Source organism: Fopius arisanus, unplaced genomic scaffold (genome assembly GCF_000806365.1).
Source record: "Fopius arisanus strain USDA-PBARC FA_bdor unplaced genomic scaffold, ASM80636v1 scaffold00062, whole genome shotgun sequence".
NCBI classification, from domain to species: domain Eukaryota; kingdom Metazoa; phylum Arthropoda; class Insecta; order Hymenoptera; family Braconidae; genus Fopius; species Fopius arisanus.
The window spans coordinates 531,326-553,658 of record NW_011887801.1 but is presented as its reverse complement, the minus strand read 5'-3'; the positions used below and the strand labels follow the sequence as shown (position 1 = coordinate 553,658).

Below are 22,333 nucleotides of genomic sequence, written 5' to 3'. Positions count from 1 at the left end.
GTATTGTTTATTAAGGATTGCAGAAGATTAAGAATTGAAGCTGCGCGCTTTTTTTTCGTAAGCTGCCATGGCGGCGCAAGATGGCGCAGTCCCGCGTTTCCAGTTGAATTACAAAAAGGTGAATTACATCAGCTGATTGCTCACGGATTATTAAGAACGTTTGTAAATAATAAAAATAAATCCCCCTCGAAGGGCTATTCAACTCGAAGTGAGATATTATTATTTTTTTTATTTGGAGAAGTGAAAAACGATTTTCGAGGTGTGCTGAACAATTCGCGGTGTTATTTTTGTGTTCAATAATGTTATCGGACGGGGAGAAGTGGTGAGATACTGTGATGGGACTGGAAGAAACCGAATTTATTGGATTTATTTCGGTTGAGGCATCGGCAAATTGAGAATGTTGTCGGAAGTAGATGTTTTTATTAGTAATTATACTCTGGTGGATCCTGAGGTTTATCAGCTCTGGGTGGATGGTCACACTTGTGAGTTTTTATGAGGACTAGGACATAATTTCAGTATGGAAGTGATTGAAATAAAATCTCGAATTTCACATTTACCATCATTATCATTTTATTTATTTATTTTATCATTACAGAAAAAAATCTAAACACGTTTTATGTCAGCAATTTTATCAGCTACAAATTTATTTACAGATTTCGAAATAAATCATTAATAAACACTTTCCCCTTGAATTATTCGATGTTTTTATTTTTTATTATTATATTATTTTTATCAGCGAGTGATGCAGTTGGGATCCTGCACCAACGAGGCATTTGCCACCAGACAAATGCTCCAATTGAACTGGTGGCCTCCGATGTACTCGATCATTATCGAACGTACTCCCTCCTCGAAAGATTACTCCAATCACCACCGAAATTGGCAAGCGAGCAGTTGAGTTTTCAGATCGAACCGCAAACTAGTCAGATGTTGATAGAAATGCAAGTTATTCGTAATAACAATATATGAATTATCACTTAATTATTCCAATTTATTTATTCGTCCTCCTCAGAGTCGGTGAAATTCAGTCATGATGAGAATATTATTTATCACAGGTACTACGATTTTGATGACTCTGTGATTCGCGAACTTCTGGGGAAGAAGTTGACGTCGAAGAGTAGAAAGGATATGGACGAAGTGGCTGAAAAGACTGGGATTACGTTGAAAAGCTGTAGGAGACAATATGACAATGTGAAAAGAGTTTTTAAAGTTGTTGAGGATGTATCTGGCTCTCTAGTCGCGAACATAAAACAACATTTTTTATTGCCCGATGATTTAGCGAAGTAAGTGCAGAATTAAGCGAGAACTAATTCTGAAGGGGAATAATTTCTAAAAAAAAATATACCTGAGAGATAAATCCATGAATTTATGTGGTTTTACTCTTTAATTGATAGAATTAAATAAAATCAATTGAAATATTCAATTAACAGGCGTTACGCAGCAGTCGTTTTCATAGCTTGCCTGCGTTTCGAGATGAGTAAAAGAAAACTGCAATTCCTGACATTCCCTGATCTCTACCACTGCGCGAATGCAATGATGGCCTCATGGACATATCGATACACAGGCTCCGAGTACTTCGACACGGATTTGGACAGAGAATTCCTCATAGAATTGGCCGAGTGTCGAGTTCTCCTGGAGAACGACAAGCATCACAAGCAGTGAGTTATTTCCCTCTCTTACGAAAGTGAAAACTCAAATAAACTGGAATAACTACAAGATACAATTGCAGTCTCGTTTGCATCAAACTGAAACCAACTCTTCTCGAGAAATCATACCAGGAGTTGGATGTCAACTTTCGTTCATACTCGAGAGCCCTCCTGGGGATTGCCTGCAGCCTACACAGATCCCGGGAACTCAGATTTCTATTTTTAGAGTTAGTGGAGAGATGCATTGAGCCCTGGAAGCAAGTCAACTGGTCCCACACAGATTTGAGAAATTTTCTCAGTGCATATACCCAGTGTGCACTCGATCTGGACGTATTGAGGTAAAATAAAATATTTTAATCATTAAAAAATCGTTAATTCACCAGTCGAGTACTAAATTGAGACTGAACCATCTCCCAACCGGACGAATTAAAATTTATTAATTATATTAGGGAGGAATTTTGAATTTTTCAATTGAATTTCCAGAGAAGGAACCCTGCGAGATGCATTCGAGCGTTACATGAAAGTAGTAACGAGCTGTCTCTTGAGAATGTACCACACGTGACGACTGATAAACGTCTGTTCAGGCGTAATAATTGTTGACAATACCCCAAACGAGGAGAGTCGATGAATCATATATTACAATTTATTTCTCATTGTTAATTCGTTCTTTCTCTTCTTTTTTTGTGTAATAAATAATCAATAATAACACGTGGCAGAGTATGCAATCTTCAGTGACACTCATAACATATCCACATAACTACATATCATTACACCATCCCAATGATCCTCGCCACTCCCTTCCCTCTAGTCCCTCCCCGGAGTAGATCTGACAAAAAATTATCTGAAAAATTTCCAATCCTCTCCCTGCAAATGAATTAGGCAATATTGCAACAGTGTCCTCTCAAAAAATATGATAAATTGCAGGAAACAAATTCTGAGTTCCCGAATACATGATTTTGTCTTCAGTAAATTTTTTCTCACAAAGAAAAAATCAACAAAGTTATGCTCATGATGACCGATCCAGGGGATCGCGTGATATTTAAAGAATTATTGTTTCTTTCCTTCGTTTTCCTTTTAAATAAAGCACCTAATTCACTATAATTCGCTACTGGGATACTCCTAGAATTTTATTCACTGCCAGCACAACGTCTTTGGGCTCAGGTAGGGCTAGAGCTTCTAACGATTTAGCGTAGGGCATGGGAATATCCGCACCAGTTACTCGGATCACTGGAGCGTCCAAATGATAAAAAGCGTCACCTGAAATTGAGAGTGAAATCTTGCAATGGGAGACGTGGAAATTCAATTCTGATTAAATTCAGAATTATTTATCCTCATAATTTTTATGACAATATATGAAAGTACAATTAATATAAGGCAGACATTTTGGAACTTACTTTCCATGATTCTAGCCCCAATTTCAGCGCCAATACCACACGTGGGCCATCCCTGCTCCACAGTAACGAGATGATGGGTCTTTACAACTGATTTAATAATTGTTTCAATATCGAGAGGCCTAAGAGATCTGAGATTGATAACTTCCGCTTCGATTCCCTTGCCAGCGAGTTCCTTGGCAGCCTCTAGTGCCAGCTCGACAGCTTTTGAGTGCGCCACAAGTGTCACATGATTGCCATTACGTTCCACCTTGGCTTTTCCAATGGGCAGGACGAACTCCTTCGACAGAGCTTCATCGGACATGGGATACTGGACGCCATAGAGCAGCTCGTTCTCCAGAAAGACAACAGGATCAGGATCACGAATGGCAGCTTTCAGAAGACCCTTGCAGTCCTCGCTGTTGTAAGGGGAAATTACTTTGAGCCCAGGACAGTGGGCATACCAAGCACCGAAACACTGTGAATGTTGGGCCCCAACACCTGCAGCCGCTCCATTCGGACCACGAAACACTATTGGTATATTCACTCGGCCTGCTGACATGTAGAATGTCTTTGCCGCGGAGTTTATTATTTGGTCGATCGCTTGCATCGCAAAATTGAACGTCATGAATTCGCAGACTGGCCTGAGACCCGCCTGCACGGGAAAAAAATTCATTTCGAAAAGTAAAAAAGGCGTTCTCTCCCAATACATGAAGAATATACTCTCACCATAGCAGAGCCAACAGCAATTCCACCAAATCCAGATTCGGTAATAGGAGTATCGATAACCCTGGTGTCCCCGTATTTTTTCCAGAGTCCCCTGGACACCTTGTAGGCCCCATCGTACATGGCGACCTCCTCCCCCATGAGGTAAACCCTCTCATCGCGCTCCATCTCCTCATCCAGGGCTGAATTCAAGGCATCTCGAACGGTCATCTACTCAGGAAACGAGTAAACAATTATCTATCGAGCGATAAAAAAATTTCGGCATCGCCAGGCATGTGGTATGACAAGTCATATGACCTTTCCTGTCCTTCAGGCATTAGCTAATCACACCGGGGTATCATTGAATCACCAGGTAATCCACCTGTTTCCACGAATCCATGCAAATTAATTTGGAGTTCTCGATTGGTCCATAGGAACCACATGACACAAATCCCGGATTTTTATTTTCAATTAAATAAGCAACTGGTTAAGGTTAAGGCTTCAATAATACATCATATTTACCTGCTGTGCAGATGCCCATTTTGAGGTGGAGAATGAGCGACGGGCAATTCCTCTAACTGCAGACTGAAAATTACAATGAAATCAGGCAACTGTGACACTTGACACGTTAATTATACACAAGCCCCAATTGCTCTATTCACTCTAATTTCTCGGTTCTCAAATTTCTGGTGATTGTTACCGTGAGCATGATCGTTCGACGAGTGTTCGAACGTTTTGAAATAAATCTGCAACTGCCTGTCGATTATTTATTATCTCCTGGAGGGGCCCCTGTTTATTTTCGTCTCTGGGGCCTGCTACTTTTTTTTTTTTTTATGAAGACTACAACTGGTGCACGCGCTCTGGGATAATGGAGCCAAGGATGACGACGATACGACACTCCTGACGTAGGCTTTTTCATTCCACGGGAATTATCAGTGCACGGCGATGGCGCACGAGGTCGCGACAGTTCAAACTTCGAATTTATTCAATCTGTCACGGTTTCAATTTTTTTTTTTGATAATGAGTGAGGAAAAGAGAAATATTGACTTTAAAAAAAAATTTAGTCTAGTCATTTGAATTTTTTCCGGATGTATCAGAAGCGAAAGAAAATAAACAATTATGGAATTTCAAATTGTGTTAATTATATTTAGAAAATGTCCACTGATATTTACCCATAAGTCGTTTAAATAAAAATGAATTATAGAAATTCCTCGGCAGCATGAATAATTAATTAATTAATTCCTCATAAAGATGAAAATGATAAATCTCTCCACGAGATTGCGCGTTAGAACTTCCCGCGTCGTTCCCTCGACGTTCCCGCGCGTTTGCCGGCGCCGCCGGAAACACTCAGAAATCTTCAGCACGAAGAAAAATAATATCTTTGTAATAAAATCTTAATAATAGTATCTTTTGTCTCCAAAAATCAATTCCGCCTTAATTACAAATAGCTGTCTGTGTAAATCCCGGTAATTACGATTATTTGTGCAAATAAATAAATTTTCATCTGGCGTCGAGATTACAATCGAGTGAGATGTTGTCGTGATCGGTCGCGTCGGTTGTGTCGGTTGCATCTTGCTTCGCGTTTCGCATAATTTTACCGGAAAAAAGTGTTTAATCCAATCAAATACCCCTCGATCGATTTTCTCGATGAATTCCCCGATCGAAAGTGTGATTAGAGCTCCAAGAAATCCTTAAAATGGATTTATTCCGGGCATTATTCCGTGAGTCGAAGGTGAAGTCGTTACGCCAAAGGAGATTATTCTCGATTTTTTCGATATCGTGGATGTTCCATACAGATAAATTCACCAAGTGCCTCAGTGACATCCAAGGAATAGGCAGAGCTCACCAGAAGTTTAATAAACGAAATAAATAAATTACTCTATTGATAAAAAATAAAATATAAAAAATAAAAATAGAGTGGTGGAGAAGGTTGGGTTGAACCCCCTGATCTGCAAAATTGCATTCCATTGTCGTGTGAATTTGATACATCACATAAAATGAATCAATTAATTAATTAATTAGTAAATTACAGTGAAATTAATTTTGGCGTATAACAACATTCATAGTGGGGGTGAATGGGTATTACACCGTGAAAAAAAATTCTTCTCTCAAGTATATTTACTGAACACAAAGAAATATATTTGGCGAGAGAATTTTTTTTCCCAGTGCAGGGAATGGAATTATCTAGGGAAAATTGTAAGTGGTGAAATGGTGGAGTGAAACAAGTGAAATTAAAATAGTCATCATTACCAATCTTTATTTGTGGAAAGTGTTTTTATTTTCTCGGTGCAGTTTTCGTTGGTGAATCGATCAATCGATATGTCAATCAGTGGAATTTTATTTATTTTCGTTTATCATTTGGTGATTGATGTGATTGTGTTGTGGAATTTCAGGTCAATTATTAAGTGAGTGGGATGTGTAATGGTGAGTGTTTTTTATTGGATATATTCATATGGATTAGAACGAGCCCTGCAAAACAGCATGCACCAGCAACATTGGGTATGTAATAACAATGATTCCCATTAAAAGTATAACATCGTTCCAGTCTTTATTTTACGATAAACAGACGGCGCATTTTGTTGGTAACTTCTTTTCCATACAACATTTATGCTATGACATGACAAATAATTATTTGTCTCCGGGAATGGCCGATTATGACATTTTCTTATGCATTAATGATATGTTAGGTTTCATGAAGCATTCCACTAAATTCGTGCGAGTGAAAAATATAGTTATGATACGGTGAAATCGAGTAGTTGAGAATATGAGAATTTCCAGTAAGAAAACAAGCAGAGAGAATGAGAACTTTTTTTTTTGTGTCAAGTGAGAAAGAAAACATGCCACGAAGAGAGGAAGTAAAATATCAGGAATGCTGCATACATCTTCAATTTTTCTCCATAATTGGTTTTTTTTTTTTGCGTATTTCGCGCAAATTTTTATTAACGAGAGAACAACAGTTGAATAGAAGTTGAATGTGCTAGAACACTGCCTGGGAGGTCAGAAGTCTCCACGCTTTTTAAATATATTTTTTTTGGTTTGTTTTTCTTCTTCATTTTTCGTTTTAAAGTCAAGTTATAATTTCACAATTAACGCAACAATCAGAATAAGAATAAATAGAAGTTTCAGTTACGTTTTTAGAACTTTTGTTCAATTTTTTTTTTCTTCGTTTCAAGTGCAGGAACTAGTATCGTCGGAGAGCGGAAAGAGATCGTTACGTAACCGTCCTAGGTCTAATCTATTATGTAAAGATTATAAGAGAAAGATTTTTTGTTACCGATAGTAAGATTAATTGAAAATGATAATCGTAATGATCTAAGAATTATTATCTTGGTTTTTTTTTTTCTCAAGGGTCAGTGCGAATCTGCACTAGCCCTTTCTGGAACCATTTCAATTTTAATACTTGAGTGACAATTACTCTGGTCAGAAGGGCTTTTGCTTATCGTTTTTTTTCCGGTTTATTATCTCCTCTAATTAAATTATGGCTTTCAATTTTTCGTTTTTCACTAATTTGTTTGTCAACAGATAAACGGTATATTCACTCTGAAGATAAGTAAATTGAAAAGCAACCTATCGGTGCGTTGCAAAAGGCCAGTTTTGAATCGTGATTCAGTCTAGGAGTTCTGTATGAGTCTAAAGAATCCCCGATTATGTCTCGTTATTTTTTCTTCCTTTTTCTAAATTAAGTGAGGCCGAAATCATACTCGTTTCTCGCGCAGATTATCACTCCGAAGCTACAACATCAACGTACGTGTCTATTTATTACTTTTTTTTTCTCGCCCACGTGATTCCCCTTATCGTGCAACATTACAACAGAGATCCCTCTGTACCCGAACAAAATCATTCAAAAAAAAATCAATGATTGAACATAACTCGTGAACAAACATCTCAAGACAAATAATAATTTCGAGAAAAGATTCAGGCGTCTAGAAAATTCAATAATCGAAATTGATACAATTTTTTCATTTTAATATCACGAATCATTTATAAACTTTGTGGTGCACATTTCCCTTTACTTTTTTTATTTCTGTATTTGTGTTCTTTATCTCATGGTTTTCTTGAACATCTTTCAAATCCCTCGGATTTATCTTTGGTATTCGTTTAATACATTACTTTTTCACCTAAAATTAAAAGCTATGACGAAGCAAACTCTGTCACACTTTGTTTTACATTTCTCAGCCACAAACTCGATATACGCGCTTTATAATTATTATATAAAAAGTATTCTCTCACTCTCGATAGTTATTTTGTTGACGTTCCCGCTAATTTTTTTTGTTATCTTTTATCCCTTTATTTACAAACGAATTTGTTCTTTAGAAGCCTCTTACGCTACTACACGTTTCAACATTTTTTTATTCGTATTGATGATGTCGAAACACATTTTATCGAGAAAAAAAAACAAATTGAACCATCTTCTTGCAATCCAGCATAATCTTTCGACGCTATTTTTTATCAATATATATACTTTTTCTTTGTTTTCTAAACCACTTGAATAATGCGTTTACACATGCTAGATAGGAAATTTAGTTATGTCGCCACAATCACACTAACATTAATGGCGCTTTCTCATTATTTTTCCATTAATCCTTTATTATCATTAATTTGCCTGACTCGACAGACGTTTAGTGTCTCAATGCGTGAAAAAGACATGCCCACATTCACAGTGTAACAGATACTGTTATGCACATGCCTATACATATTTTGCATTCAAATGTATTCCAGTGCTAATCTTCAGTTCCATATTCGTCAGTAATTGCACCCTTCCAAAGTTGTCACGACGAACTTTCGATGTTTTTATCCCAACCCCCTTTAACTCTATTTTTACGCTCCTCATTTGCACAACAAGTCTCAGATCTTCACCCCAGCCACCAACCTAAAACTTTCCTCATTAGTTTCAATCAAAATAGTTGCACAGTTATTTTTTATTCTTTCCCATCTATTTTACTTTCAAAGTGATTTTTTCAACGCAATCCCTCGCAACTTCCCTATGCCCTGAGTTTTACATTAAAACCGGGAGTTTGTTTAATGATGTAAATTTCCTTGAATTATGAAAACAAGTGCACGAAAGGTACATCTTAGGCGGATTTCAAATTATCATTCGTTTTTTGGTTGTTATTCCACTTCGATTATATTTTTAACTCGTGAATATCTCATCCATTCGGTTGTTTACCACTGGGTGAGGTAATCGGATATTCAAATAAAAAGTTTTAAAACCAACTGGCGCCACCGAACTTGGTTGAAAGTCCACCGATTCCTTTTCCAAACATACTTCCAACTTTTCCAGCAACGTTTGACGTTATGTTGGTGAGATTAGTAAGAGAATTAGCATCCTCGCCACTCGACTCGACGATCGTTACCTTAGTTTTTGGTCTCTCAACTTCGTCGTCATTTCCATTCTCCGAAAGACCTCTTTTGTTGGTGACAATAATAACAAACGATAAATAACTGAGTTACTTGTCAATTATCATTATATACATTGATAACTTACTCGTCATTCTGAGAGCTCATGGTTAAGGCACAAGTTGCTTCCTCCGCCTGCATTCTCTGCGATACCGTCTGATATGTCTTCGAGTTTAGTTTGTCCTCCATAACACCCTGCAGCTCAAAGTCTGAATACACTTTCTTAACAATGTGGGCTAAACATGTACACTGGTACAAGTGAAGATTGTGATCGAGCCTGTCTGATAACCAGCTGCAGAGCAGTTGAATCTGTGCCGTGTACCATTGCTGAAAATCAAATTCAATACGTCCGATACAACTGTTATCATTTATAATCGATTCATCGAATTTTTACCTCGGAGAAGTTGAGTATCCACAACTCGTCGATTACTTTACTGCGAATCTGGTCCATGCAGTTTCTCGAAAAGTTGACGTACGCCTGACCCATCTCCTTGCCACTGCCCGAGACCTTCTGTAAAAAGCATCCATCGATTTTTTAGTGAAAAAAAATTCACGGCATTTTTTCTCCCTAAATTCCATTGAAGAGAGGGTTTTTTAAAAATTGAATCGAATATTTTCTCACCGTGAAACTGAGGATTGAACCGATGAACGAGCCCTCGTCGTAACGCGATAATTTGGAGAGAGTTGCCTCGAGGACCGAAACGAGTTTATTTATCATCCCTTGAGTCATACCAGCCAGTGCCTTGTCAATCATATCGTCGATCTTGGAGTGATACTGATGCTAAAATAATACAATTGAAACACAACCAAGAATTGTGTCGTGTATAAAAAAAAAGGGATTAATCCAGATGACATCTCAAAATGTTACACGTTAAATCACCAAAGCTTGACAGAAACTAATGATATTGATGTCTAATACGACTACTAACATGATTCGTACAAGAAGATATGAAAAATCTACATTACCCCTCCGAAAAATCCCTATTTTAAAATTGTCCAAACAATCGAACTCACCACATCGACTCCATCAACCGTGCAAAGCTTAAAACTCTGATTCTTGGCGTCCAAGATAACGTTCACCATAGCGCACATTTCCGAGGGTAAAATGTAATCAGTCGATATAAAAGTGACTCCCTTTTTTAGCCAACTTTGATAAGCCCCATCTGTCTTCGTTATGCATTGTTCAATCATTTCCGATGCCATCTGCTTGAGACGCTGCTCCAATTGCGTTCGAAATTCCTGATCTGGCCAATGTAGTCCACCAATGAAGGCTTGTAGAGCATCGAGCTTCCAAAATAGATCCTCCGATGTAGCACAACCATTGCCCTTTATCTCCCATCGCTCCTTCTCAAAGCCCTTGTGAATCGATTGTGCTATTGATGTTTCCATTAACTCGACATAACGATTTACCAGTGGTGAAAATAAATCCCTGAGATGCTGATGGAATCTACCATTCTTCAGATTGTCTAAAATTGGATTAACAATTATTTCAATGGAATCGAGGAAACCGAGATGATGAAGATGAAGAAATATACAAAATTACTGATATCATGAAGAGGAATTACATTTGCGATTCACTCTGAAGTACTCACCGTCCATCCTGAGGTAATCATTGAGAATTTGAAACAGTGGAAAACTGTCCCACGTGTCCGGCGGCTGTTCCGACAGTACTTTGTCCATGTCAACGGCAAATAGCGACCAGAAGATTTCGGCGTGCTCCACCAGGAGGTCGCTAAACCAGGCGAACGCCTGCGGTGCGGTGTAGTAGGAGCGAAACGTGAAAATATTGGACGACACACATATACGGTGGGCAATTTAATGTTACGCCGGAATGGTGGGTACGCCATTCACGGACACAGAGCCCTCGAGGACCCAGAAGACACTATCAGGCATTATGCTCACCTAACAATCTAATTCTAGATTCATCTAATGCTCTCATGATTTCGAGATAAACAGCAGTGATCCAAATGATATTGTTATCAAGACGTAACAATGACGACAATATTACAAAAAAAAAAATCTATATATATACACCAAATGCGATGATTGAAGCGAATGGCGCTTTAATTGTCTTCTGAGGAGGACAACGAACCCTTACCAAAGTTCGTAATTAATTCGGCATGCTATCTGGTCCTCTACCTCGAAAACCCTGGAACAATGAACACTCAGTTCTAAAAACCTAACTAATACCTCCGAATAATGCTCTTCATTTTGCTGCAACAAATCGACGCACAGTTCAGCGAGACGTATGAGATCATCCAATTTTTTTCCAGGTGGTACACAGACCTCACCATTATAATCATCCTCTATTTTGGCGGCCGCAGACAGCCTGTCGTAATTGACAAGTGCTGCGGTCTCCAAACATGACTTTATCATGCTACGAACGTCCTCAATTGGCACTGGTGTAACAATGTCCTTCATCAGGACACGTTCTAACAGTGACAGTGTTGCTTTCAATGCACCCTCAGGACGTCCAAATGGAAAACTATACCTGTTCACCCAACGAAAAACCATTAAACACGTTAAGAATCATTATTTCATCAATTCTACCTGAAATTTGTTATTTGTTTTTCTAAGAGTTGACGCAATCGTTCTTTGATCTCTTGAAATTTGTCCCTCTCCTCGTGGGTGATTGAACCAACACCATCTGGCCGTGTGCCGTGAACGTGAGAGGCACAGAATGCAAAACTGTAATGAATCAATGTTGGATCGATCATAACTCCACGCTCAGCGCGATCAAGGAGATCACTGAGATAGCAAAGATGACGGAAGCATCCACGAACACCATATCTACCCAGAGGATAAAAATAAACGAGCAATTAAATAAAAGTGATCATCACGAGAGAATTAATCATGACGAGAGAATAAAAAATTCATCACACCTGGCGCAGTATTCATCAAGAACAAACACTTGACCTGGTGAGAACCATCCCAACGAGCAGTAAGGATCATTGAGTCTGTAATCCAGGGTCAAGTTCTGCAGAAACTTGAATATACCAGCATGATCAAATTTGCAGGGATCAGCACTTATGAAGTCCTCCATACCGTGCTTTCTTGCTCTGTCAGCATCACCTTGAATCTTACTAATTGTCGAATTTTTATCAGCAACCGATACCGGTGGCGTTGGTTTGTGGGATTGTCCCGTTGCTCTGTACATCGCCATAACCCACAAATGACACTCATTCTCATCGTCAGATGCGTATACAATGTTATCACCTTCTCTAACGGCATTAAAAAAGTATCTTCCCCCCTCCAAATCAGTACCAACCATTAGACTCGCAGAAACGGCTTCGATATAGTCCACTGTAAAGCCATCCAGCTGCATCATTTCCGACGGCTCACTTTTTTTCTCTTTGTACGAGCACATCGCAAATGTGTACTGCGAGACCTGAACCAGCACGAAGTACCGTTTCTTCCATTTTTTCCATACTGATTTACCAATAGCGTATAAATAACCGCAGTGCTTCATGTTGAGGGGTTTGTCCATTCGACATGCTATCTTAATACGTAGATCCTGATCTGGATTATTTTTTGGGACGGTCATACGATGCCACTCTGGAACTTTGCAGGATAATGGCGTTGGTCTTATGATAACTTTACCAATTTCTTTGTCCTCGAGTGCAAGCATTGCTTGATTCTCCATGTACAATCGTACCTTCACCACTGGTAATGGATGCATTGTTGAAAAATCACCCTGAGTATCCCACCTGGACTCCACAAGTGCCACAAACCAAAGTCACATCAGATCATCAATTAATCTCCTCATCCGTGAAATTACCACAAAAATTAATCATCTCAAGGAATTTACTTACATGGGTTTAGATGCCTCTGCCTGATCTGTCTGAAGTTTCTCACCACCTTCAACCTCCATTGTGCAGTATACGATTCGATTTGGGGGTAGACTCTTGAGGCCCTTCACCTCCATCACAATAACTTCAAGTTGAAATGTCAATCCAACATCCATCTTTGTCAACTGTGGATCGGAATCAGCGGAGTCGCCCTCCAATTTAGCGAGGGAGCTCTGGGTGCGGTAGCGGGAGCGGTCACTACGGCGCTTCAGCTTCTGCAACCCGTATTTGCTGTCTATCGAACCCTTGGAGACAGGTAATGACTCCAGATTGGTCATCAATAGGTTGATAGACGACTTGAGCTCCTCGATGTAGAGCGACTCCATCTCCTTGTGGAGAAATTTTGGCATGAGCTTGCGATTCTGGGGAGATAAATGGTTCATCAGTGATGAAATTGTTGTTGTTTATGATATTTAATGATGCACATGTCATTCACCTTCTCCATCTCATTAACTCTCTGTACGCGACCGTCCAGCTCCCTCCTGATGGCGGCAGCCTGCTCATCGGCTGAGTCCAACAGGAGGGCGTTGAACAGAAGCTGGTGCTCAAATTTTTTAATGCCAAGTATCTGCTGAAACATATCGTATAGCTGCTCCTTCGACAATATACACTCGGAATTCAACGATTGCTGTTGCATCTTTGATGGCCTCTTGCTGTCCTCGTCACCGGTACCTTTGAATATACAATCGAATTTTGCCAGCCATGATTTAAGTACAGTCTCTTTGCTCACTCCATCGATTTCCGGGAGGCTGCGAACACGCTTCTCAACGTTGTTCCTGAACACCTCGCGGAAGTCGTACTGGGAACAAGCACCACTCTGCACCATTCTCACGACTCTCTCCGATTTCAAAAAAACATCGAAATAATTCTGTATCGCATTGTGAAATGCCTCGTCGGCCATTATCTGTGTCTCGCCCTTGAGGAACGCCTGCAAGGAAGGGTGTAGGGAGAAATTTAAAAAAAATTTTGAATTCGATCTGTCAAATGGACTACCACTTCCAATTCCATCTCATCTTGTGCCCCAGGCATCTTTCAGACAGATTCAAAGATCAGTGGGTGTGTGCATCTATTCGCCAGGACAGAATGAGATCGATTTGGTTACGATAGTCGAGGTCACGTTTCTAAAGAGACATATAGCTTTGAGAAATTACCCCTTCGAGGCTTCTCTCAAGAAATAAAATCCACTGAGAGGTTTCCCCTCAGTCGTTAAATGCAACATTATTGCGAAACCCTCGAGCCTCGTTATCATGAAAAATTAATAAATTCTCTCGAAAGGGTAATATTTTACCTGAAATCTTGAGCACAGTGTCTCCAGCTGTTGTTTTGTTATCTTCATCTGTCTTCGGGTCATGTCGGTTGGTTGTTTGGCGTTGAAGGGATATGCGATACATCTCGATATGAAGACGTAAAGCTGAATTCGAGTTTTACGCTCCTCCTCTTCTCTCTCTTGCTTGTCCTTCGATAAAATGAATATCGTGACATTTAATCCCTCCACCAATAACCAGCTTTCCCCAGCCTGGGACAAATTAATTTCTACCCGAGTGGATTCACGCAGTATTGCATCATCGATACATCTTCAGCATCAAGCAACTTCCATTGCAAACTACTCCAACAACATTGACACGAGTAAATCCAATTAACTGATAACTCAATAACGAAGATGTGTCAGTATCCACAAGGATAAAAAAAAAATTCGCCCCTTAAAATTTTTTAGATAAATGAACAATTTGATGAACTGAGAAAAATATTTCGTGAATGAAAAAGAAAATTATTCCGAAATTAACAAGTGAAATTAATTCATCTGTTGAAAATTCTGAATGAGAATTAATTGAAATTTTGGAATTGAATTTCATTTAATTATTTCAAATTGATTTTAATGAGAGCTATGGGATAATTAATCGGCGTGTGTAGTTCTCACTTGTATTTCGGCCTCAGTTTTTTCACTAGCAATCGACGGCGAAGGGCTTGTGGGCCTTTGCGCCGACTTTGCATAATTGGCAGCGTCCTGGCTAGCAGCCATCGATGGTGACAATGAATTTCTAGCGCTCGATAAATTTGGCACATCAAGTCCAGCTGAGCCAGCATCACCAGCTGATCCATGAATGCCCTGACTGCTGGAAATACTCCGTCCATGTGGCCCATGCAAACTTCCACCGTGTAAACTTGGTGAACCGATGCTGCTTGTTTGACTGTGACCACCAGGCGATGCTGTCAAACCACCAGGACCGCTGCCAACACTTGAACCGGGACCACTGCCACCACCGCCGGGATGATGACGAGAGACGTGACCACTTGGGGCACGACCCCCGCCTCCACCCCCGCGATGAGTGCTCTGATCCTCATCGCTCTCCTCCTCCGAGGAGCTCGGGTCAATCATTGTACCGAATGTAACACCCTGACCTCAATGATTTCACTGCCGTTACTGCCGTCTCCAACGGCACAACCGCGACTAAAGCCTTTTCCGTTTTACCACGTCGACGTTTCCTTCCCTGCAATCATATCCTGTCATGTTGATTTATTCTTTTTATTGTTATTCTTATTATTATTTCGTGTGACTGGGGTTATTCGTATTAATAACGAGGACACTTTGACACGCCACTGTCACTTCGATCCACTGACCCAGCATGACTGGAACATATTTTTGGCATCTCACATTTACGTGATATGAGACTATGAAATTTTATTTAATTTAAATCGTAAAAAATTCTGTAGGAGAGTCCATTCCTCTCCTACAAAATTATTCAAATATTATAATATTATAATATTTTTTACAAGATTTTATTTCATCCGTATTTTGGTATGGAATCGCAATATTGAGGAAAATGTGGAAAATTTTAAAAATCGGGACAATTACTTTACCGAATTGTCAGATTGACAATTCGTGATCGTAATTGGATTCGCTGTCGAGTTTTCCCAACAGACAATGATTAATCCTGATTATTTAAAAATCTCTTGCACCGTAGATTTAAATCGTCGAAATCGATATGCCCTCGTACCACTTCATAATGCTCCCATCGAGGATTGTTTTTCAATCCTGATTTTCTGTTGTATTGATTCGTACATTTGGGTCACACGAGACTCATAAATTATTTCCCAGTGAAAAAATATCCTTTCGCTAGGATTCACGTCATTTTGGTGGAGTTGGTGTTTTTAGATTTTGCTTTGGATATCATGAGGATTTATCAGGATCTCCCAGAGGTTGGGATGATGAGGCGAATATGACGACTCAGACGCCATCCAATTTTCTAGGCCTGTACCTTTCGACCTCATCTGCCCTTTATGTCATTACCCCCTTCTATTTTTTTTCTCCCTGGAAATTACGATTGGCTGGAATGAATCAGAAAAAAAAAATCCACGCCATCGGTTAATTTTCCGTCTCGAGTATTGACTCGGTGCAATTTTTTTTTTCTCTCCCTGTTTTCTACTTTTTCACATTTTCCATTCGTTTTTATTTCACCTTTTCTCTCGTTTATCGTTATTCCGAGGAGGTCGTAATGAAGAACGAGGGGATCGGATAGTATTGAATGCATAAAACGTGACTCCTTGGGATAAAACTTACTGGATTTGGATTTTACGTTTTCTTTAACGAGTCGAATCGATATTGACACTCGAGTTATATTCAACCAGCGGCGTCTGGTACAAGATTCTCGTCTAAATTTGGAGAATCAATATTCATTACCCGGCAAATCCCATCGGACCTTCTCATCCTCGGATTTTGCACGTTTCGGATATTCCGGGGGATGTAACAAAAGGAAAAGAAGTTGGAAATAAAAATTTTAACGAGTGGATATTATTCCGAACGAGGGAGTATCGGGAATCGCCCACAAATGCCTCAAAGTCATACACTAGAATAATAAAACAAAAAAAATGGGCACTCAGTGGATTATTATCCATTTTTCATCCAGAGAAAAAAGTTTAGGAACAAAAGAAAGTGAGATATCGAGGTTTTATGGAAAATTCATATAGAAAGCAATAATTATTATGAATAAATTGACGCGAGTAATTCGAGTTCGTAAGATGATGATAAAATTAATCAGGAAAATTGTTGAGTTTTCTTGTGATGGTGCCCTAGACTGCAGTTCATTCACCCCTGGCTGTTGTATTTCCACCATTTGGCAATTTATCGATCCCCCCAGCCATGTGGTTCCTTATCATTTATTTATCGCACCTCACTTCGGTATTAATTCATGAGGTTTATCTCGACGAGATATTGCATCGTTTCCGATTATTCTTTTCAACGCGAAATAAATACTCAAGGGTGTTCCCCCCTTTCGAAATGACAAATTATTGATCGGATTGACAAAAAAAAAACTGTTCTTCCATTTTATCATTGTTTGAATGACTCCCAAAGTTTTATGAACGTGAAATAATTTTTCTGTTTTTTTTTCTGGAAGTTTTATGATTTTTTGAAGAGTTTAAAGTACATAAAAACGAAAATATACTTGAATTATTCTGAAATCTAGTGCTCCCCTCGGCCATCAATCGAGATCTGTCAGCCTAGAGGCGATTTAGGGGTTGTTGGGGGTGAAATATGAAGGAGAGTCGATTATTCTGGGATATGATGCGATATTTTTATGGAAAGATTCGGATTTTTAAGCGGAAAGTTAAACACTTTGAAACTATTCCCCCCATCTGCCCTCAGTAAATGTTATATTTCATGACATGAATGTTAAATAGCGGTTACAACACCGGAGATTAGGAACAAGTACCCACATATTTTTTGTTGCTTCAGAGTAAACGCTGGGGGACAAATAACGACTGAATTCCAGTCGGTCGTTAATTTTTTCGGTATACATATTCAATTAGTTGAACTTTATGAGGACTCATAAATCAGCATAGACCATCTTTACGCCTCGTTTATGAATTTCTCTAATTTCAGTAATTTTTTTCAATCCAAAATTGATCGCGAATCTATTGATTTCATCTGTAAATTTTCAGATAAATCGTTGAATTCAATCAATTAAAAATTTTCTTATCCAATTTTATTTTCCATGTTTTATTTATCAATTCAAATGAAACACGTAATATTCAACAAGAGACCGTTAATTCCTGCTTTTAACTCTCGTGGTAACTTCTCCGGGAGCTGTCAAATCGCGCGGACAATTTATTAAAATAGTATAAAAAAAGTGCACGTTCGTGTAACAATTATTTTCCTCTGCAATGCCAGGAAATACACGCGGGACAATGACATGCGTACACCCGTCGACATGTACGGGAGCAAGTTAATGCTTAACCCAGAAATGCTAATGAATGCTGATACTAGATAACAGCAGTTTCTTTGTGTTTAATAGGGCATGATTCATTAGAAGGGGATAAATCGAAAGAGAAAAGTTTCAAATGGCCTCTGCGGTTTGTCCCTGCACAATCAACAGATGCACAATTAAAGACTCATTCATTGAGCTAATGAACACCGGTTGATTATTATTTATCGATGCTTTTTATCGATGCTATTTACCAAATGATATCAAGCAATTGCGTGGCACCGATGGATCATTTTCACTGGAGCATTTCGAGTTTCTCTTATCGAGGAAATTCTGTTTATTTATGGACACCACCAACGCGAGAAATAACGACATTTTATTTTCTATCCTGGCTTCATGTTTTACGGATGGCATGAAAGGAAATTCAATTTATCTATCTGGACTTGACAATGGACGATAACTTTTTTTTCGAGAACGATGACTGAAATAATATCTTGGATTTGGAGGTGAAATGCTAACAATCCAATTTTTCAGATTTATTAAATATTTACCTACTTAAATAACATTAAATCAATCAAAATAATGATATCATAAAAATTCCTGATGATTCATCATTCCTCGGTTAACGGAAGTAGAAAATTTCTCAATAATCATAAATAAATTATTTGATAATTTTCAATTAGTGAATCCATCCTTTTTCTCCATATTTTTCTAACGACTCAAACAAAATTTGTTTCTCTCAATCTCTCATCCGATAAATCGAATTACCACATCTCAATCTAAAGTTCTTCCTATTGATTACCGTGAATCCCCCAAAATCCCAGAAGTTTATCACCGAGACGCATCCCGACCTAGTCTAATCTCTCATTAACCCCGGAAGACCGTCCCCCTGACGATCGAATGAAGTTACCTGCGTCACAAAGACGTAAAGAATGAAAAGCCCTTTGACATCCCCAAGTCAACCACCCTCCCAATCATTCAAGACCCTTCAAACCTTCGACTCCATCCTCCGCCCTTTTTCCCAGACAAATTGAATGAAAACATCTCTCAATTCTTTCATCCTCCACCGAGTGTCCCACGTAAAAAAAAAAATCCAAGTGTTATTCATACCTGGAGATGTATTCGAAGTATATGGATAAATATAAAATATTCCGCCTTTGAGTTTACATTTTATCCATAAATATATAAGCGTCCCACACAGACGGTCTAGCATGAAAATAAAAATAACTTGAAACCCCAAAAAAAAAACAGTATTTTCTGTTTTGAATTTTTTTTATTTCTTAATTTCATTTCATTTAACAACTTCATCCAGTTTCAATGAGAAAAAAATATTCAAACCCATATGAGAATTTTCCCCGTAAAATCAATTGCCATTTTGAATTCAGTTAAGAGAAAGTAGAGAAAAATTTAATTACACGTAATTATAATGAAAAAAAAGAGAGGTCCAATTGAAAATCGTTTACTACCAGACCAAAGAATGAATTTCATTTCCATGAAATTAACCGGTGATATAAATCAAGCAATTGTGAAAATTCGCGTTAAAAATTCATGAAAAAAGTGGTATCTCCGGGGATAGGGATAGGGGATAGGGGAGAGAGTCCACCAGTGCGAAGGGTTGACTGTAAATATCATTGATTACCCCTGTAAAAAATCATATCGTGACACCGGGCAATTTTCCCCAAATTAGCTCCTTCAATTAGCTTCTGATAATTCAAGCCTCCCCTGAACCAGCCAAGCCTTCTCCCCCCCCACCCGTGAATTTTGCCCGCAATTAATCAGCCCATTGAATTAATATAACGAGAAAACCCCGAGGGGATTGAACCCGAAGAAGAAGAAAAAGGCTTTTTACGAAAGTGAGTGGACAGTGTAACCTACACCGTCGGCACTTCCGCCCGTAACGACCTAGGGATGAAATAATCAGACGAATCAGAGAACCCTCTCAGGGTCCCCGCCAGTTCCTCCCCCTTGTCACCCCCCGTGATAATCATCAATGGATTGACCTGAAAATAAAAGTAAATCTCCAGTGGTGAAGGGAGGAAAAAAAAAACACGCGATAATAGGAAAACGGCGTTAGCGTCGTGGAATTCTTAGTGGGTAACGTTATTGATCTAGTGCACGAGTGAAGCCTCGCCATTGCTGGAACTGTCGGCACATGTGTATCCCCGAGATATTCCACTGGGTGTGCACTGAGAGAAATAAAATGATCCCTCTGTTAATTCACTGACAACAAATTAATGACATTATTTTTTCCATGAACCTTAGTGCATGGAAAAAATAGCAAAAATGCAATGATCAACGCATACATTGACTTGCCGTAAATGAATTCACCTTAAATAAGGGACAATAATTTTGCTGGAGGTATCATTAAAATCCAGGGTCTAGGTAAATATTGATGTAATAGCAGTGGGTGATTGGTAGGTGATTGCAATGGTAGATATTAAGATTTGACCTGTCCACTGATTTTTCCACCTCTTCGATCTCGATTGTTATCACTAACCTCTTCAGCCAATCCGTCCAAATTCTATGCTGGACCCCTGCATCTCCAAGTGCTCCAACTCGGTATTTCAAACTCTGAACATTGATATCCGAGAATATTGTTGACAGTTGTATGAACAGTCCCACGGTTTTTTTTTTAAATCAGGGGTTAACGTGTATCACCTGGAGATGATTCTCGACGTGAACACCTCGATGGTGTGCACTTGGATAAGGGACTGGGGTACCGGCGCGGGAGTGGTTGTGGCTGTAGAGCTTCCTCTCGAGGAAAATACGGGGGTGGTGGGGTTGGTCGTAGTGAAGGAGACTATTTCGTACTGGAGTAGGGTGAAATGGGGTATTTCTGGATTGAAGGGGGTGGTGTGGGAAGGGGGAGATTAATACAAGGAAAGCCAGGAAAAAAATATGTGGGGGATAAAACGGGTGTGTGAGTGAGGGGTGGGAGAGGGTGGAATTGCCGTGGGCTTGAGTTTTCTCGTCACGTATGTTGAATTCTTTGTGTGCGAGGGGGTGGTAGAGGGGTGATTCAACGCTCCTTCGATATTTGGTGGGGGTTCAATTGAAGGGTGGGGGCTGTGTAACGACGAATGGAGTGAGAGAGGGGTTTCGAGGAGGTGGATTGGGGTGGGGGTGGAGTGGCACTGGGCCATCGATCGCCTGCGCGACTGCAGTAATACCAGCTGACCGTTTTCGCACGGACAGATATATACCCTCCCTTCCTATTTTTTATTTTTTTTTTTTATTTTTTTTTTCTCATGATTTTTATCCAATACGGGTTTGTACTCAGCCACTACTTTTGAGGGTGGGGTGTATTGGGGAGGTGGGGGAGAGTCGGGATTTATGGTGGATTTTTTTTAAGAAGGTTTACTCAGTTTTTGGGGACACAGATTCTCATCTTTCTGGGTTGGGGGCTAATTGGGGGGTATGGGAATATTTGGGGGTGAATTAATTAGGGGGGTTGGCTGATACAGATATTTTGGTTAGAGGGAGATTACTGGAGATGAAAAAGAATGGGAATTCATGATATCTTGTTGTCGATGTTTGCAATCGCCGTGGGTGCATTTGTTTCGCGAAAAATCGGAGGATTGAGGCGTTACGGAAAATAAATTGTTGGGATGCTCGGCACGGGGAAAAGTGTCGCAATATTTTCCGCGACAATCGATAGTTTTTGGGTTAATTGATCGTAAACAAAGATTGATAATTCCGAGAATTTCACTTTGTCGATGCGCATGAGTTGTTTAATCTGGAATACCTTTTTTTTCAAAATTGATAAAATATTTATAAATTATTCATAGAAATTCCACCGAAATCAATCATAACCCTCGTGACTAGTTTTTTTCAAAAATTCTGAACACGATATTTTCCCAAAAATCCGAAGGAATGTCAGATATTCAAGGATTTAATTGAAAACAAATGCCAATTGAACAATTTTTTCCTTGTCACATCGAGTAGCTGTAAAAATTCAATTAATTAAAAAAATTACTACTAAGAATTTGGCACGTAATAATCAAAGTGATATTGAGGGCAATTGGGTAATCAAATGGAAGAATTCATTTTTCGTTATTGAACCGAATTGGTCTCGGTGCACACTTGCCCCCCCCTTTTACCCCCCCTGGTTGCAGGTGTGCATACGCGTGGCGCATTGCACATTTTCCATTTACACATGTAGATGAAAA

At 39.2% G+C, this 22,333-nt stretch overlaps 4 protein-coding genes across 4 annotated transcripts in view; 2 read left to right on the top strand and 2 right to left on the bottom strand.

Moving 5' to 3' along the window:
• Nucleotides 1-86: 86 nt before the first annotated feature.
• Nucleotides 87-2,634, top strand: Fibp (acidic fibroblast growth factor intracellular-binding protein). Its single transcript, XM_011308755.1, has 6 exons — nt 87-482; nt 737-938; nt 1,053-1,280; nt 1,428-1,655; nt 1,727-1,981; nt 2,127-2,634. Exons 1-6 carry the CDS (start codon nt 398-400, stop codon nt 2,203-2,205), a joined length of 1,077 nt encoding a protein of 358 aa, XP_011307057.1. The 5' UTR covers nt 87-397; the 3' UTR covers nt 2,206-2,634.
• Pdhb (Pyruvate dehydrogenase E1 beta subunit) lies at nt 2,542-4,627 on the bottom strand. The gene is made up of 5 exons (XM_011308757.1): nt 4,419-4,627; nt 4,241-4,303; nt 3,743-3,949; nt 3,038-3,668; nt 2,542-2,900 (listed from the first exon to the last, which is right to left on the bottom strand). The coding sequence occupies exons 1-5, from the start codon at nt 4,425-4,427 to the stop codon at nt 2,749-2,751; spliced, it is 1,062 nt and encodes a 353-aa protein (XP_011307059.1). The 5' UTR covers nt 4,428-4,627; the 3' UTR covers nt 2,542-2,748.
• A 634-nt stretch (nt 4,628-5,261) lies between these two features.
• Nucleotides 5,262-22,333, top strand: part of Cipc (Clock interacting protein circadian) — a 36,826-nt gene continuing 19,754 nt past the window's right edge. The window contains exon 1 of the mRNA XM_011308753.1: nt 5,262-6,217. Coding sequence (XP_011307055.1) covers nt 6,133-6,217 — 85 coding nt within the window. The 5' untranslated portion in view covers nt 5,262-6,132. The remainder of the gene's footprint in view (nt 6,218-22,333) is intronic.
• On the bottom strand, nt 6,241-21,076 carry Cadps (calcium-dependent secretion activator 1). The gene is made up of 14 exons (XM_011308751.1): nt 20,662-21,076; nt 14,882-15,452; nt 14,252-14,419; nt 13,400-13,891; nt 12,928-13,325; nt 11,998-12,822; nt 11,666-11,905; nt 11,306-11,606; nt 10,708-10,864; nt 10,130-10,581; nt 9,738-9,896; nt 9,510-9,626; nt 9,204-9,442; nt 6,241-9,124 (listed from the first exon to the last, which is right to left on the bottom strand). The coding sequence occupies exons 2-14, from the start codon at nt 15,338-15,340 to the stop codon at nt 8,923-8,925; spliced, it is 4,209 nt and encodes a 1,402-aa protein (XP_011307053.1). The 5' UTR covers nt 15,341-15,452; nt 20,662-21,076; the 3' UTR covers nt 6,241-8,922.